General features: G+C 31.2%; 2 protein-coding genes across 2 annotated transcripts; both read right to left on the reverse strand.

The window, feature by feature from the left end:
• LOC18602262 (peroxidase 70) lies at positions 780–2,082 on the reverse strand. Its single transcript, XM_018120142.1, has 3 exons — positions 1,844–2,082; positions 1,555–1,749; positions 780–1,457 (listed from the first exon to the last, which is right to left on the reverse strand). Exons 1-3 carry the CDS (start codon positions 2,048–2,050, stop codon positions 906–908), a joined length of 954 nt encoding a protein of 317 aa, XP_017975631.1. The 5' UTR covers positions 2,051–2,082; the 3' UTR covers positions 780–905.
• Positions 6,911–9,530, reverse strand: LOC18602263 (cationic peroxidase 1). Its single transcript, XM_007033527.2, has 4 exons — positions 9,217–9,530; positions 7,808–7,999; positions 7,562–7,727; positions 6,911–7,442 (listed from the first exon to the last, which is right to left on the reverse strand). The coding sequence occupies exons 1-4, from the start codon at positions 9,439–9,441 to the stop codon at positions 7,057–7,059; spliced, it is 969 nt and encodes a 322-aa protein (XP_007033589.2). The 5' UTR covers positions 9,442–9,530; the 3' UTR covers positions 6,911–7,056.

The raw sequence follows: 15,950 nt of genomic DNA on the forward strand, positions 1-15,950 counted from the left end.
AAAATTTAATTAATAAAATAGGGATTAAACTAAGAAAAGGTTATATTAAGATAACTTAAGATTAAATGGTACCGTTCGTAGAACGGGCGTCACGAGGGTGCTAACCCTTCTCCGTGCGTATCCGCACTCCCGAACCCATCTCTAAAAAACGTGGACTAGTTCTCGTTCTTTCGACGAACCTTAAATTAATTTAGGACTTCGTCGATTAAGAAGCGGGTTAATAGGTGACCAATCAAACCTAAATAAAAAAAAATATTGGTGGCGACTCCCAAATCACACGATTTAATTTTCGCCCGTGTCTGGCGGACGGGTTCTCGGACCCCCACGTCACGACAATATGAGTTTGACATTTTACTTTTAAAATGAAAATACGAATAGTAAGATTTAGTAGAATTATAAACCACACAATAATGAATATGAGATTGTTGAAGGCACTACATCAAATTTGGATTTTAAATATATCTATTTAAATTTTTAGTTGTACTTTTTTCACATTTAACAGTAATTTTAAAAGTGTAATTTTTGTTAGTATATGCAATCTCTATAGTTATATTTTATACATAATGCTGTAAAAAGTTGTATACTGCAGTCAAATTTGTAAAAAATACAGTAAAAAATATACAAAAAAGTGTTACTAAAAAATTATTTTTAATAGCAAATTTAAAAAATGTACAGCCTTATAGTAACAAGGAAACACGGAAAGACAGAGAGAGAGAGAGAGAGAGGTGATTTTTGTTGTACACTTGAAATGAACATAAAATGAAATGAAACAATTAATCAACAACTAAGGCCTGTCACATTATTTGTTTCAGGTGCTATGAAAAACTCTTATTTCACGACAGTTGGAGCAAAAATGATCAAAATAATTTCTTGAAAATGTAGTGGACCGCAACAGTTGCTCCTGTTTAATAATTCACCTTCCTGCAGTTGACACGAATTTGTCCCTGGTTCCCAGTCAAAGGCTTAATGTTCCCCATCTTAATCATAGACTTTGCAAAATCCTTCCAAAAAGCTTCAGGGTACAAGCTGTAAGTCTTTACAAGATTATCAGTGGAGCCGCCATTGAAAAGTTCCTGATCTGAGATCAGTAGCCCCCTCTGCTTCACCAAGTTGTTGAAGTATGCAGTGTCAAAGAATGCAGGTGTGGGGTCTAGGGGAGCAAGGTTAGTGTTTTCTCCAGTTCGTCGGCAGGTTACTCTTCGTTCTTTTGCAAAGGCAGGGTCGATGTTTGTTGCATTATAAATTCTGTTACGAAAGGTAAAACATTGTGCAAACCCAATGGTGTGGCCGCCAGAGAGAGCCACAAGATCTCTCTGGTTCAGACCTTGATTCTTGAAATTGTTGATTAATGCAGGGAGGTCCATGAATGGGGATGGGATGTCGAGGTTCGCTTGTGTCCGACTCGCGGTGGTTGAGTCTCTCCTCCCAAGCCGCACCTTCCATGATGGTCCTCCTAGCTGCAAAGCCATATAAACATTACATTTAGGTTTACAAAATGCTAGCTAATTATTGATGTAATAATAAATTTTGGATTAAAGGGATGGAAATACGCACTGCAACTACGGAATCTCGAGCTGCCACGGCTAAGATATCTGCACAAGAGACCACAGGGTGTCCGCAAACCTTGTCCACCTCTGCCTTAATTTGGTCGATCACTTCAAATCCTCTTGCAGAATTGTTATTGGCAACAGCATTCTTTTCACTGTCAATGTTGGGTGTAGGATCCAGAAGAATCGAAGCATCACATCCCTGCATGACAAAGACAAATTGTTTAAGCCTATGCCGGTAGCTTATATCGTTAAGATTCCTGAAATATGTTAGAATTAAGTTGCATATATAGTACATTAACAAAGCAGTCGTGGAAGTGAAGACGAAGTAAAGAAGCTCCCATCCGCCGCTCTTTATACACTGCAGCCTCCACTAATTTCTTGATCGTTGGCAAAGCTTCGGGACAAATATTTTTATAGTAATACGGAGACAGTGAGAAAGCTGTGGTTGCAACAGTCAACAACAGAGAGATCTGAAGGAGGATGAAGCCGCGAGAAGCCATGACAAGTATCTTAAAATGAAATTTGCTTTGAGTTCGTCTCAAGTTTTCTGTGACTTTTTGGTGCAGTTGGTAAAGGATATTTATAGCGATAACAAGTAGAATTATTTTACCAATATTTGGTAATGTTGGACTTAGTCAATTCGACTGGTTCTTAGAAGTTAGCTTTAACCAGCTTTAAATGCATTGTCCATCCTTGCACGAAACAAGGGGAAACTTTCTACATCTTTACTTTTAATTTAAGCTACGTGAAGCCGCTTAATTACTGATTCAACTCTCTTCGGGAGGATTTTTTTTTTTTCCTGGCCCTTCAAGTACAGTTGAATTGACATTTTGACTCCAAAAATTAAATAAGTATAAAGATGTAAGAAACTTTATAAAACCTTTAAATTATGCCTCAATTTACACAAATTATTATTAGATAATATTACTTCCTGTAACATATAATCAAGGTTGTCTGACACCAAAAACAAATAAAAACCTAGGTAGAAGCAGAATCAGTTTTGAATCCTTCTGCCCAGTGTATAAAAATAAACCAAGCAAGTTGATCAAAATTATCGGGGCAATGATATCGATCGGTTTTTCGTTTTCTTTTCTTGTTAATCAAGGTATATTAGGGCAATATGCGTGAAACATAGATTGAATTTCAAGAACGGTTATATATGTACCTCATCCACTTTGACACAGTCAATGAATGGCTTATTAAGTGCAGCCCAGCTCAATAATAATACAAAGGAAAAGCTTCTTGTCGGATGCTAAATCTTAAAAGTCAAACAACATCATATGAATTAAAAACAAAATTTGGCCGAGCAGGCCACCAACAGTGATTGGTTCATTTCTAATTGAAAAAACCCACCAATAACTAAGTCCTTTATTCATTGATTACGTTCAAGAGGATTTTTTCTTTCGTCGTCTCACTACTTATTCAGAGGAACTCAGTGTTGAACTTGTCCACTGTGTAACCGCTCACTTTAATATTTAGAAATTGAGAAGAGGCTAGCCTGCAGCTCGTTGTCCTTTCAATGACTTTATAGATCACTGATTCGCCTTTGCTTCAAATTCCTTCTCGCAACATGCTATAAAGCAGAGAGCATGCATGAATGGCCATGCATATTGGCTTATTAAAAATTATTTTAGATCTTTTACAAATATGATCAAGAATAAGATTAAAGAAGTAGAGCAATTTTTGTTGTTCTTACCTTGTTTTGCCACCTTCATCTGAACACTTCAGGGGTAATACGTTGTATTAGCAAACTCTATCAATATACACATTCCACAAGTCATATAAACATACCTATTGTCAAAGAGTTATCGTTATAAATCTCGAAGATATAATGAAGTCTAATGATTGATTGTGTTTTGTACTGACAAAATCAATGCACTGAGTTACTTCAATAGTTAAAGACTTATGATGACATGCTAGCTTATGAGATCTCAATAAAATATCAGTTTTTTTTAAAAAATCCACTGAGCATCCACTTATGTATAACAAAATTATCAAACTTTTATCAAATTTTTCTACTGTAAAACAATATAGAAGCAATCTAAAATGAATTTGAAAAAAGTTGAGAGGATGATTGCAATTTGTTTTTCTTTTGTCTTTTCCACACATGTTCAAGAAATTAGAAAGTCTTATTTATAGGTAAATTAAGATGTTATTTTCCTGACAGACACAATGGTCTATTTTTAATAAACACAATTATCTATTTTTCAACAAATATAATTATTTATTTTTAAACATAATTATTTGAATAAATATAACTCTTGAATAATTATAATTGTTCAAAAGACTTTCTTTCTCTCATTCTTTCATTATTATTGTTGAAAATATTCCAACACATGCAAAGCGTTGCAAGCAAGGTTAGCGTTTCCTCCATCACGTGGGCAAGTTAGTCTAAGCTCTTTTGCAAAGGCAGGATTGATATTTGCTGCATTATAAATTCTGTTTCTAAAGGAAAAACATTGTGCTAACCTAACGGTGTGGCCACTGGTGAGAGCTACAAGATATCTTGAGAGGGCCTGCTTTAGCATAAAGTCAGCAAAATCCTTGCTTTAGGCTTCAGAATTTTATATAATATAGTTAATTATATTAAATATATATAAAAATTAAAATAATTAATAAAATATTTCTTAAATTAAGTGTCTGGTAAATGTTTATTTTCTTTCACTTCCTACCTCTTATTAATTCTCAACTATTTATCTCACTTCCTCACTTATGTGAAAGTCAAAATAATTAATAAAATTACTTATTCTCTTATTTTTTCAATTATATGCCTAATAAAATTCTATTTTTATCACTTCTTAATTTTCATAATGTTAAAATTCTTAATTTTTTTATTTTTAATGAATCTAATATGTTTTTAATGATTTCCAGCCAATGATATTTTTTTTAATTTTAATAAAAAAAACTTTATTTAATTTTTTTTACTCAATAAAAATTTTATTTAAATATTTAATCACTTTAAACCTTTAAAGTTATTGAACCCCTATCTATCTATTGAGGCACATTGTTTTTGATTTGGACTGAGCCAATCATTGGACTGGTTCTCAAGGCATTTACTTACCAACTCAAAGGACTAGCCCATCCTAGCAAGCAATCAGGGTGACGTTGACCTCTCCTCCTTTATTATTCTTGGGTTGGGGTAAATCTGAAATTATCACATGCTGACGAAGCCTTATCTTAACTTTAAGGAGACAATTTTGAAACGAGATTTCAAATTCAATTCTCATCATTTGTGAATTTAGTCTAATTTTATGGTATATTGTTTTACTTATATGCAAATTTATTTGTTGACTTTTACATGAAATTTAATTCTTGATTGTGATTATAATTTTTTATTTTCTTCTTTATAAATATACTTTTCTAAGAAAAAAACCATTAGTTGTAGTGAGAAGAAAGCTTAGGCTATGACAGTTCAAATCCAAATATGGAGACGCTAACAAGCCAAGTGTTAGGACATAATTTTACTTTATTTTATGTTATTTCATTTTTTAAAAAATTGATATGATTTTATTGTTAAATACAAAATAGAGGTATGTTCAAGGATCAGATTGTGTATCCACCCAAGCCATGGGCCTGATCCTAATAGATTTTTAGGCTCGCAAAATGATTTTAACAGTTTTCGCGGAGGATTATTTTTTTAATCAATAATACATTTTATTGAATTTTAATTTTCAAATATAAAACTTTTTAAAAATAAAGATCAATATACAATATTAGAAAATGAAAAGATGTAAGCTCGAAGAAATTGTAATGTTCTAAAATAACCAACATGAACATCTAATTTTGGATGAAATGAGTATAGGAAGATTGACATAATAGTTTTACTTTCTTTTTTATTTCTCGTATGATAGTTTTTATTTGTACAATCATGGTCATTACCAACGGGTTCATGATTTTGCAGTGGCGACATGCTTTCAACACATTCGCATTTTATAAATGGTTAAAGATAGAAAATGTAGTAGCTGAAGAAAAGAGATTAGGTTGTAGAATAGTTTAAAACAATGCAGCTTTGAAATCATGATAACTAATTATTATGATAAACACGTTTTTGAAACCCCTCTAGGAGTCGTTTAAGTTTCAGCTAGTTTCCTAGGGGCGGCTTTGTACTATTGTTTTCTTCATCATCTCCTTGTTTTTCTTTGCCCTTTATTGTCAAGACAATTTTCTCTATTCCTCTATTTGGTCGATTATTATCCAATACATTGACAGTGAAATTTTCATTCCACAATTCCGTTTATGGTGTATTTAAAAAGGAATAAATTATTTAATTATTAAGAGTCAATTACTTTTTAATTCAGTTATTTAATTTTTTAAAATTTTTTATCTTGATCATTCAGTTTTAAAAAATAATATTTCGATCATCAATATTTATATTACTATTTTAATCACTTAATTGTTAGAAGATAACAGTCTTATCATGTGACATTACCTAATCTACCCTTAGATTTTAAATACAAACTTGTACAAATGGTTGCCCGATATAAGGCTAAGCACCCTGACTCCGTAAGCCTGAGGTTGATAATTCAAGCCATACAAGTTATCGAACATAGACTCTAAAGTGACTAAATGAAAACTTAGCAGCCTATAGCTCCATCAAAGGCACACAAAGTACGTCAAAACAATGCAAGAAGCAGCAAGTGTAGATGTCAACCAATAACCCGATGGCAATTTTTATATGTGGTATATATAATATAGTATAAAGATTAAAATTTATCATTATTGGGACTTGAACTTTGTTGTAATATTGGCCCAACCACATGCAAGACATTGGATATGAGTGCAAGCGTGGCAATTGGACTTCGTTTGCTGATGGAATTGCAGTTGCTGCAAGGCTTTATTTGAGAGAGAGAGAGAGAGCCGATCAATTATTGATGGAAAGCCTTACTAGGCCTCTAAAATCTAAGAGATGACCCATATATTATCGGGCCTTCCATGGGCTTGGGTGTGAACGATCTCGGGACGACCCATTTGGTTATTGAACTCTTGTTGGACCAGGAAAATTTTGTTATTGTAGCGACTTTTCACGAAAGATTCGCTTCGTTATATTTCGACCTGATTGTTGCCACTGTAATGCACTTTGGCTTCGTGAATGTTTGCGGTTTGACATATCTATACCTATACTTTAATTGCCCGATTTCCTGAATGTTGTCACGCCCAAGGCTTTAACTCTGTTTTTGGAGTTCTTTTCTTATAGCGTCACACTCTTTTTCCTTTAATTTCTTTGCCTTATTGGTTCAATTTCCGATCAGTATTTCATTTTTAGTTTTTACCCTTAATCTTCAGTTTTCTTTTTTATTATTCCTTAATCTTAAATTTAAGGAATGAAAAGAAACTGCCTATTCAATTGCGGCAAGTAGAAGTAGAAACAAACATATAAAATTCGCCAAAACAAAAGAGTCAGATTACACCTGAAATTACAATTATAACAAGAACAACACTCATTAATGCATTTATTATTCCAAATAATAGTGTGTTCAAAACCACAAAATGGGAATTAACAAAAGACTCAATTGACTTTCCTACAATTCGTCCTGATTTGGCCGCTTGTTCCAGTGAGTGGGCTAAGGTTTCCCATCTTGATCATTGCATTGGCAAAATCTGTCCTAAACGATCCCAAGTTGGAGCTGTAGGCATTAACCTGAGAGTCTGTTGAACCCCCACTAAAGAGTTGCTGGTCAGAGTGTAACAGTCCTTTCTGGCTCTGCAAATTCTTGTAATATGCATTGTCGAATGATGTCGGGCTTGTGGTGTCCAGGGGGGAAAGGTTGTTGTCCCCCCCTGTGCTTGGACAGTTTGCTCTTAGCGAAGTTGCAAAGGAGGGGTCAATCGTGGTCTCATTGTAGATTCTTGACCGGAAGGTTGTGCACCTAGCTTGCCCGATTGTGTGAGATCCTGAAGAAATTAATCGGCAAAATAACATCATTCATCATGTTAACATGAATTTGATAAGATTTTCAATCGAGTTTGGTGGCTAATAGTTAAGAATTTAAGTTGCTAACAGCATAACATACCTGAGAGGGCTACCATTTCTTTAGCAGTGAAACCTTTGTTTGAGAAGGCACTGATAAGGCCACTGAGACTCAAAGTTGGAGCAGGGATGTTGGAATTAGCAGCATTCAAGCTTGCTGTGGTTGAATCTCTTCTTCCCAAAAGAACTGACCAACTAGGTCCTCCAAGCTGAAACAAAGTGAAAAGTAAAAACGAGTATTTTTTACAGTAATTCCAATGCAGATTTATAAATCATGATTTTCACTTACAGCAACAACAGAGTCACGAGCCGCAACTGCTACAATATCAGCACAAGAAACTACACCAGGGCACAAACTCTCCAATTGAGACTTGATGGTATCAATTACTTCATATCCCCTCACTGAATTGTTGTTTGGACCAGCTGTTTTTTCTCCTGTGATATTTGCCGTGTCATCCAATAGTATGGATGCATCGCATCCCTGATTCATAATAAATTAACAAACTTGTTACTTTTTTTGTTCTAAACTTGCACGTGTACATGCGCCAATATGAATTTCATGCATGATAATCATATGGCTACATAGGATACATATCCTACGGCAAAACAATTAAATTGGTTAATATTGCAGAACAATTATATGCATTTATTATTCAAATGTTACTCACAAACGTATATACGCACACACATATATATAAAATCATCTGCAAAATGCAGATGTTGTTGAAAATTGAATCCAAGACATGTTTTTATTTTCTCTGAAGTCATTCCTCTTTCTCTAAGCTTGATACTGGCTAACTATTGATAAATATTAATAGCCAAAGATAACAAGTCAAAACATAGAGCAGAGACTATCTACCCAATCTGAGCAGTGATCATGGAAAGCTCAGGTTGTTATGCACCCTCTATATAGCTTACCTGATAGAGTTTTATATTTTGTGTTCGCATCATTAACATCTGGTTCCTTAACATTAATTATTAAGATTTGTGGTCCTAATCTATTGCTGAATGCCACGGCAGAGCAAACATGAGATGATGACCACATGCAAAAAATACAAATAAACAAAACAAGTTCTTAAAATATACTACACATAAATAAACAAATGATTAACAAAACAATCAATCAGCATATTTCATTTTAATGTCTCCTACCAAGTCAAAAATGTTGGCTTCTTCAGTGGCAACTATCGTTTAGTTAGATGTCGGTCGAGACAGTTCCACCCCACCCCCTTTGTTTTTATGTTAAAAAGTTTTGGTTTTCTTTTGAATTAAATTAGTAAAACAAATCTGCCCCCAAAAAAAAACCTTGGTAAAGCAAATCTCAAAAACAAATTGTAGGGAATCTTTCTACCTATGTGACATCTTCCTAACCTTTAAAAGAACAAAAGAAAAAAATGATAAAAGACATTCTTAACTTTAATAGTAAGGGAAAAATATTGGAAGATTCAAAGCAAATCAAAATACGCAAATGATAAAAAGGGACCATAGCATATGCTTTGGTCCTGCATTTTTTTTAACTAGCTAGTTTTTCAGGTTTTCTTTTGTAATTGTCTAGTAGTAATTAGTAGTGACCGAAATTTCTGACTAGACATACATTATCAGCAGGCAAATTGAACTCGTGCATGCAAGCAAGGATGTTTCAAGGAAAATGAATTAAGTTGGTAGCAAGCTGGAAAGATGAAGCCAGAGAAGACTTGCATTGACAAAGCAATCGTGGAAATGAAGGCGGAGCAAGGAAGCCCCCATGCGAGCCTCTTTCGAGACAGCAGAGTCCACTGCTGATTTAATGGTGGCAAGTGCTCTAGGGCATGTCGTTGCATAAAAGTTAGAGGACAATTGGGCAGAGGCCATATTTGTAAGAAGTAAAAACCACCCTAAGAAGAATTTGAACTTATTCAAAGGGGAGGAATATTTGGAAGCCATGGATATAACAAGTTGGCAAGAAATTAGAAAAACCAAAGAAGTAGAAAGGCTCCAAGTTCAGAGCTGGTGATATCGGATCTACAGAATTTCCTCTATTTATAGAGACCAGAGAGCTCTGCCTTAGAGGCTTCTACTCCTTTGCATACCCCCAATCGCATCTAAGTCAATGGAGAATACGAAAAAGGTGATTGAAAAATTAGTTGGATATGGAGGTGAAGGGTGAATTGTTTTTTAAGTAAAGTGTGACGAATGGAATTTGGCTGCTAGCTGTAATTCATATGTATAAAAGGTAACAATTGACTTAGTGCAGGTCACTATTATTATCCCTGTGGAAACAATCGACAAAAATTAAAAACAAGATATAAGGAAAGCTTTGTTTCTATTAATTCAGAATTCAGCAAAAACGTGTTGTCCCACCAAAAAAGATGACAAAAGAAAGGATAAGGAAACTCATGCATGTATTTCTTCCTTTAGTTGATTGAGTTGACCTGCTTTTTTTTTTTCATGTTTGTAACCGAAAAAAGCAGGGCAAATTTATAGATTTTTTTTTCTTAATTTCTAGGTAAGGAACAACTGGGTATGAACTTACGTCCTCCTCCACCAAAGGAACAAGAAAATAATCTGCTAATAGGTATATTCCACAAGTTCAAAATCATGTCATGCCAGAGTTTATATTCTGGAATGACATTCTTCATCAATTTGGAAAATGACCTGCTCTGAGATTCTTCAACAAACAGAATTGATGTTTTTTTTTTTTACATAGCACCTCTGAGATTTAGTTCAAAATTTTATATATAAAAATCTTCCCTCATATGCATAATCTTTTGGAAAAGTATCAGCATATGTATAATCAATTTTATGTTCTAATATCTTATATAACAATAAATTTATGTTCGAATATTATGAAACGTAAGGTCAGCCTCTACAATATGCTTTGCTGCCGCTATGGTGGTCTTGTTTTGCTCTTTGCCGGTACACTTTAGCATGGATTAGCTCCACGTTATGGGATCTGTTTTATGCCGTTAACACACTGTTTCTGCTCCTATTCATAGCTGAAAGCTCTCGTTATTGTTCCGTGTTATATGGACACATTCTCACGCCCTCTGATGCTGAAGATACTGGTTATTTGCTTGATTATGATTCGGCTTAGAGTTATTTTATTTTAATTCAGCACACTGTCATTGTGATCTCTGTTTTGGATCAGCCTCTATCGTTAGGATTTTTGTAAAAATTTGACGTGTCAGGCATGAAACCACTGAAGTGTCAAAAATCTCTACTAATTATGTTATTTATATTAAAATTTTACTAAGTTAATAATGTTAATAAATCCACTAATGGTTATTATCATTTTAATTATGATACCTTTCAAAAAAATTATTGGATCCAACATTGAGTGTCATTGCTCTATTTCTCCTTGGAATTATTATTTTTTAAATTATCAATGAAATATCTTAATTGGTTGAGAAAAAAAATTAGAGCCTTACGTGATGCTGGTGATAAACCTAAAAGAAGGTAGTGAAAGCGAAATAAACCAACTAATATTCCTATTTGACAATATTGGCTATATTTCAACACCATTTGACGTGTTTTGTCTTTTAATTAAAGATATATTCGAAAAAATTTTGAATCCAACACTTTTAGCTGCTCTGAATATAAAGGTACGTACACTACCATTGAGCAAACATTACGGTGCATATTTCTTATGAGCCTGTTTGGCTTAATTTTTTTTTAATTTAAAAACTATTATTAAGTTTTTATAAAAAATAATAGTTTTTAGAATTAAGTTAAAACTGTTTGATAAACTATTTAACAAAATAAATTATATAAGTTCTAATTTCGGTTAAAATTACCATAAAGGGTATTCATGCCATCTTCAATAACCTAATAAGCTATAATGTAATGCTTTAAGTTTGTATATAATTTTAAATGTTAAAATCAAAAAAATCAATAAAAAACATAATTTTCAAACTTGTATAGTAGTAATAGTATTAGATTTTTATTGATCTAACAAGCAATCGGACCATGATGCTTCAATTTTCAAAAAAGAAAAAAAAGAAGAAACGATGTATTTAATATTAAAATCTTTTTTGTTGAAAAAGAGGGAAAATCTTTAAATAGCATTTGAATACAGTTTTGAATTTTAGATTTTTTTTCTCTTAATCTTTGTAAGAACAAAAAAATTCTAAATTTTGATATTCTATTATTGGGTCTTTTGTTTTTTTATTAGTTTTTATAAAGAGAGATAGAGAAAAAAGAAATCATGATTTACGTTGAAAAATGGTAATTCGTAGAGAGAATGAGAGGAGAGGGAGATTAATTGAGAAAGAGGTATTTCTTAAAAATTAATGTATTTTTAAAAGAAGAGAAGAAAAAGCTTCTCCCTTGAGGTCTTTTTTAAGCTTTTTTTTTTAAAATTTTGTTCTTAAAAAAAATTATTTTTTTTAAGAGCTTCTCAAAAGATTATATTTGAGTTGACTTTTACTTTTAAGAGGTAAATAAGTTGAAAAAAAGTTAGGCCAAACATGTACTATATATGAAATGGAAAATTAAATATATAGAAGAAAATTTTTTTCAGTAAAAATCATGAAATTCTCTATAAAAACCAATAAACTAATTTAGATATGAAAATGTTTAAATAATTTTTTAAAACAATTATCATTTTATAATAATTACGACACTATGAAATTTATTTAAAATGTTGTACATAAGTTTTGTTTATATAGAATACAATGGCATTCATAGAGGTCTTTAGATTGACTCTGATGGTGTGAATGACTCAAGTGGAGAATATTGTTTGGTCAATGGGAAAAGGAGAGCTAAGATAATTAAATCTTGCGTGTATAAGTATCGCACCAAACTTTCTTGACGAAATTAAAACCGAAGATTACACCTGCATCCACCAAATTAAGTTTAATTTGTTATTGGAATAAACTCCATATCGATCTTTCACGTAGTTATTTAACTTTATTTAGATAAGAAGATTAACATTAAATTATAGTGATCATATTTAAAATGAATGCTTAATAAGAGCTTTTCAAGCAGTGATATTTTTGTAATTATACAGGCTCGTTTCTGTCCAAACCAAGTGTTTTGTGTCAGAGGAAATCTTTGGTTGATGAGGCTAGAGACTTCAAATGACATGCTGATTAAGGAGGTTAACAAAATCACTTTTCTAAAAAAAAAAAAATATTATTTTTTGTCAAATATTATTTTTTATAAAATACCTGTAAAATTCGGTAACGTTGACCAAAAAGAATGGTATATAAAGTCAAAAGGTAACATCAATTAAACTTCAATCTGCAGTGTGGCCTAAGGGATATGCTACTAAGTATTGCATTGTTTGGAAGCAGTTGGCATACCAAACAGTTCTAACATCAGGAAGCTTTCAACAGTTTTATAAATTTTTTAAGTCCCTAGCTATAACTACCACCTTGTTTCTGTAAAAATAATTCGTGCAACATTGGTTCTTAAAAGTCAATAAAGATGACACCTTAAGGAATTATTAAACAAATTACTAACTTATTTCGACGTTCTATTGAAAAAGAAACGATTTTATACACTGTTTTAGATTATTGAAACCGAAAGTAACAGCTAAGCATGTTGAAAATGAAAAGGTAATCAAGCCGTACGCTCATCCAAATAAATCAATAGTAAATTACATTTATTAGTTAAACAAATTGATGGATGATGTAATCTTTTGCTGAGTAATGCTCTTCTAGTACTGTTTTAGTCTTAATTATTTGCACTCACTTACACCGACATGCATATAGTTATTGAATAAATTTAAGAACAAATGAAGCTGAAAATGTTAATTTATATAAAAATTTATAATTAAGTATATGTTGGACTTAAATTTAAATAAAACATAAGATGCAACAAATATTTGAGACCAAAATGCACGCGAAAGCATATTATATTATCCTATCAAAAATACTTTGTAATTTAAGCTTTTCAGTCCAAATGCTTTGTCTACTAATCACTATCATTGTACGTGAATAAAGTACTAGAAAAGATAAAACAATCTATATTTAACAGCAATATTTTTCGATTATTTTAATTTACCGACAAATTCCTTAGAATTTACTTTTCATTTCAATTTTTTTTTCCCTTTCTTTGCAAGGGATTAGTTGTCAAGGCAATCCCTTGATTTGAAGTCAAATAGTGAATTAGCGCAATGCTCATTTATCAAAATATAAGTGTCATTTTCATGTTGGTTCCATCAGGGTATTTCTTTTCTTCTTTTTTAATTAAATTGTTAGTGTGAATTTGACATTCGTAATTGAGAAAAATAAATTAACTAAAAAAGTGTTTGAAACAAAGGTTTGAGGACAAAATTTCCATAGCCGCTATATATTGCTACTACCCCACACGCTTGATTAACGGAAAAGACGAGGACCATGCTTCAGCATCGTTGATCTTTCAAAGCTCCCATTTGCTTAGCTAGAAAACTACATCCATCTACTTGGCTTTAATATTCATTAAAATTATGCATTTTCTTAGTTGCATGGATTCATTTTTAGGGGAAGAATTAGACGTGCCTGTTCAAACCTTAATTATTGACTACGTGACCTGTTCAAATATGAGCTTGAATGGACTGGTAATTACATAGTAGCCAATTAAGCCAAGATCTTCCACGTACTCTTTAAGACAAAAATTGAAAGATAAAAGTAAGCTCCACTTCGTAATTGAGGTTTTTTTTTTTAAAGACTTCGTAATTGAGTTTCGATTGCTTGTATTGTGCTGAGTGCTTGATCGTTCTACTGCTTGGTTGATTAGTTTTCTTATTAGATACATTAATATTAACAACAAATTACGTTTTACGTACTGCAATGCATGATGGTATAAGCCTTTCTACATACCCCAAAGGGAAAAATGTTACATATATAAAATAGAAATTATTTATTCCAGGTATTCAATAGATTATGTAGAAAAAAAGGGAATAATACTTGAGAAAATAATAATAATCAAAAGGGAAAGTCTTTGAAATTAATTGAAAAGGTTCTTGTTTGCAACACTTACCCCCTTGTCTCTTTCTTAAGGTCCCAGATTCGTGATGTCGAAGAAAAAAAAAAAAGTAGCCAGATTCCTCAATGAATACCGGCGAATTCTAGAAAGTCTGAAAAACACCAATAATTTGTTTGCATAGAAAACTTTTTCTAATATTCGGAATGATAGATCTTTGCCAGGAAATTTGCTGCACGCCTCTTCCTTTTTTTGACTTTTTTTTCGGTGTGAATCAAATTTCTACAATAATAAAGACAACAAATTCATCCATAGCTTCAACATGCCAAATCAGTACGTGTCTAAATAGTGTCAATGAATTATAAAAGATGTTTTCTGACTTTCTAAATGCCGGAATAATTCTTTCTAACTAATTGTAATTTAAAAAAGAAAAAATCGATTGTAAGACCGACAATTAAGATTTGATTTGTTAGTTCATAATGTGTAAGGCTAAGGATGTCGATGAGTAAGGTATCCATTAATTATGAGGTACCCAAACCCAAACTTTATAAAAAATAAATTATATGAACCCTATTAATTACTCAAATATTTTTTAAAATTACTATCCTAATCCTAATCTTAATACATTCCAACTACTTTATAATTACCTTAACTCATTTAAAAATCTGATTATGTAAAAAAATTATTAAAATACTATTCATAAGTACCTAATTACCCAAATCCGAATTCGTATCTATATATAATAGTGTTTCTGTTACATATTCTATATAATTTACTGATAATTAAATTAATTAAAACACATAAATAATAAAATTTAAATTTAAATAATTAAAAATAAATATCTGAAACACAATTAATAACTTTATTAGTTATAATTTTTGTAATATTAACACAAAATAGAAGTAAATATATTTATATTTAAAGTGTTTATATACTAAAAATATTTTAATATATATATATATAATAGTAATTATATTTCTTATAAATGAACCCAATGTATATAAAGTACATATATTAAAAAATATTACAAGTCAATTAATAATCATAATTTTATTAATTAATTTAATTAACTATATAAGTTTATCCTTAATTATAAGAAATTTAAAAAATAACTAAGTTTCCAAATTATTCTAATCTCACAACTTCCCTTTAGATTTATATGTTATAAGTTTATATAAACAAATATATATATATTATAATTAATAATTTTATGAGTTATAATTTTTATAATGTTAATACAAAATAGAAAGTAAATATATTTATATTTAAAGTATTTATATATATATATAGATACACAGACTCATATATATATAATAATAATTATATTCTTTATAAATAAATTGAATATATATAAAATATATATATTAAAAAACATTACAAGTTAATTAATAGTGATAATTTCATGAATTAATTTAATTAACTATACGAAATTGTTATTAATTACATGAAATTAAAAAAATAACTACGTTTTAGAACTATTCTAACCTCACAACTTCTCTTTAGGTTTATATATTATAAGTTTATATAAATAAAGTTATATATTATAA

This window comes from Theobroma cacao, chromosome 4, assembly GCF_000208745.1.
Source record: "Theobroma cacao cultivar B97-61/B2 chromosome 4, Criollo_cocoa_genome_V2, whole genome shotgun sequence".
NCBI classification, from domain to species: Eukaryota; Viridiplantae; Streptophyta; class Magnoliopsida; order Malvales; family Malvaceae; genus Theobroma; species Theobroma cacao.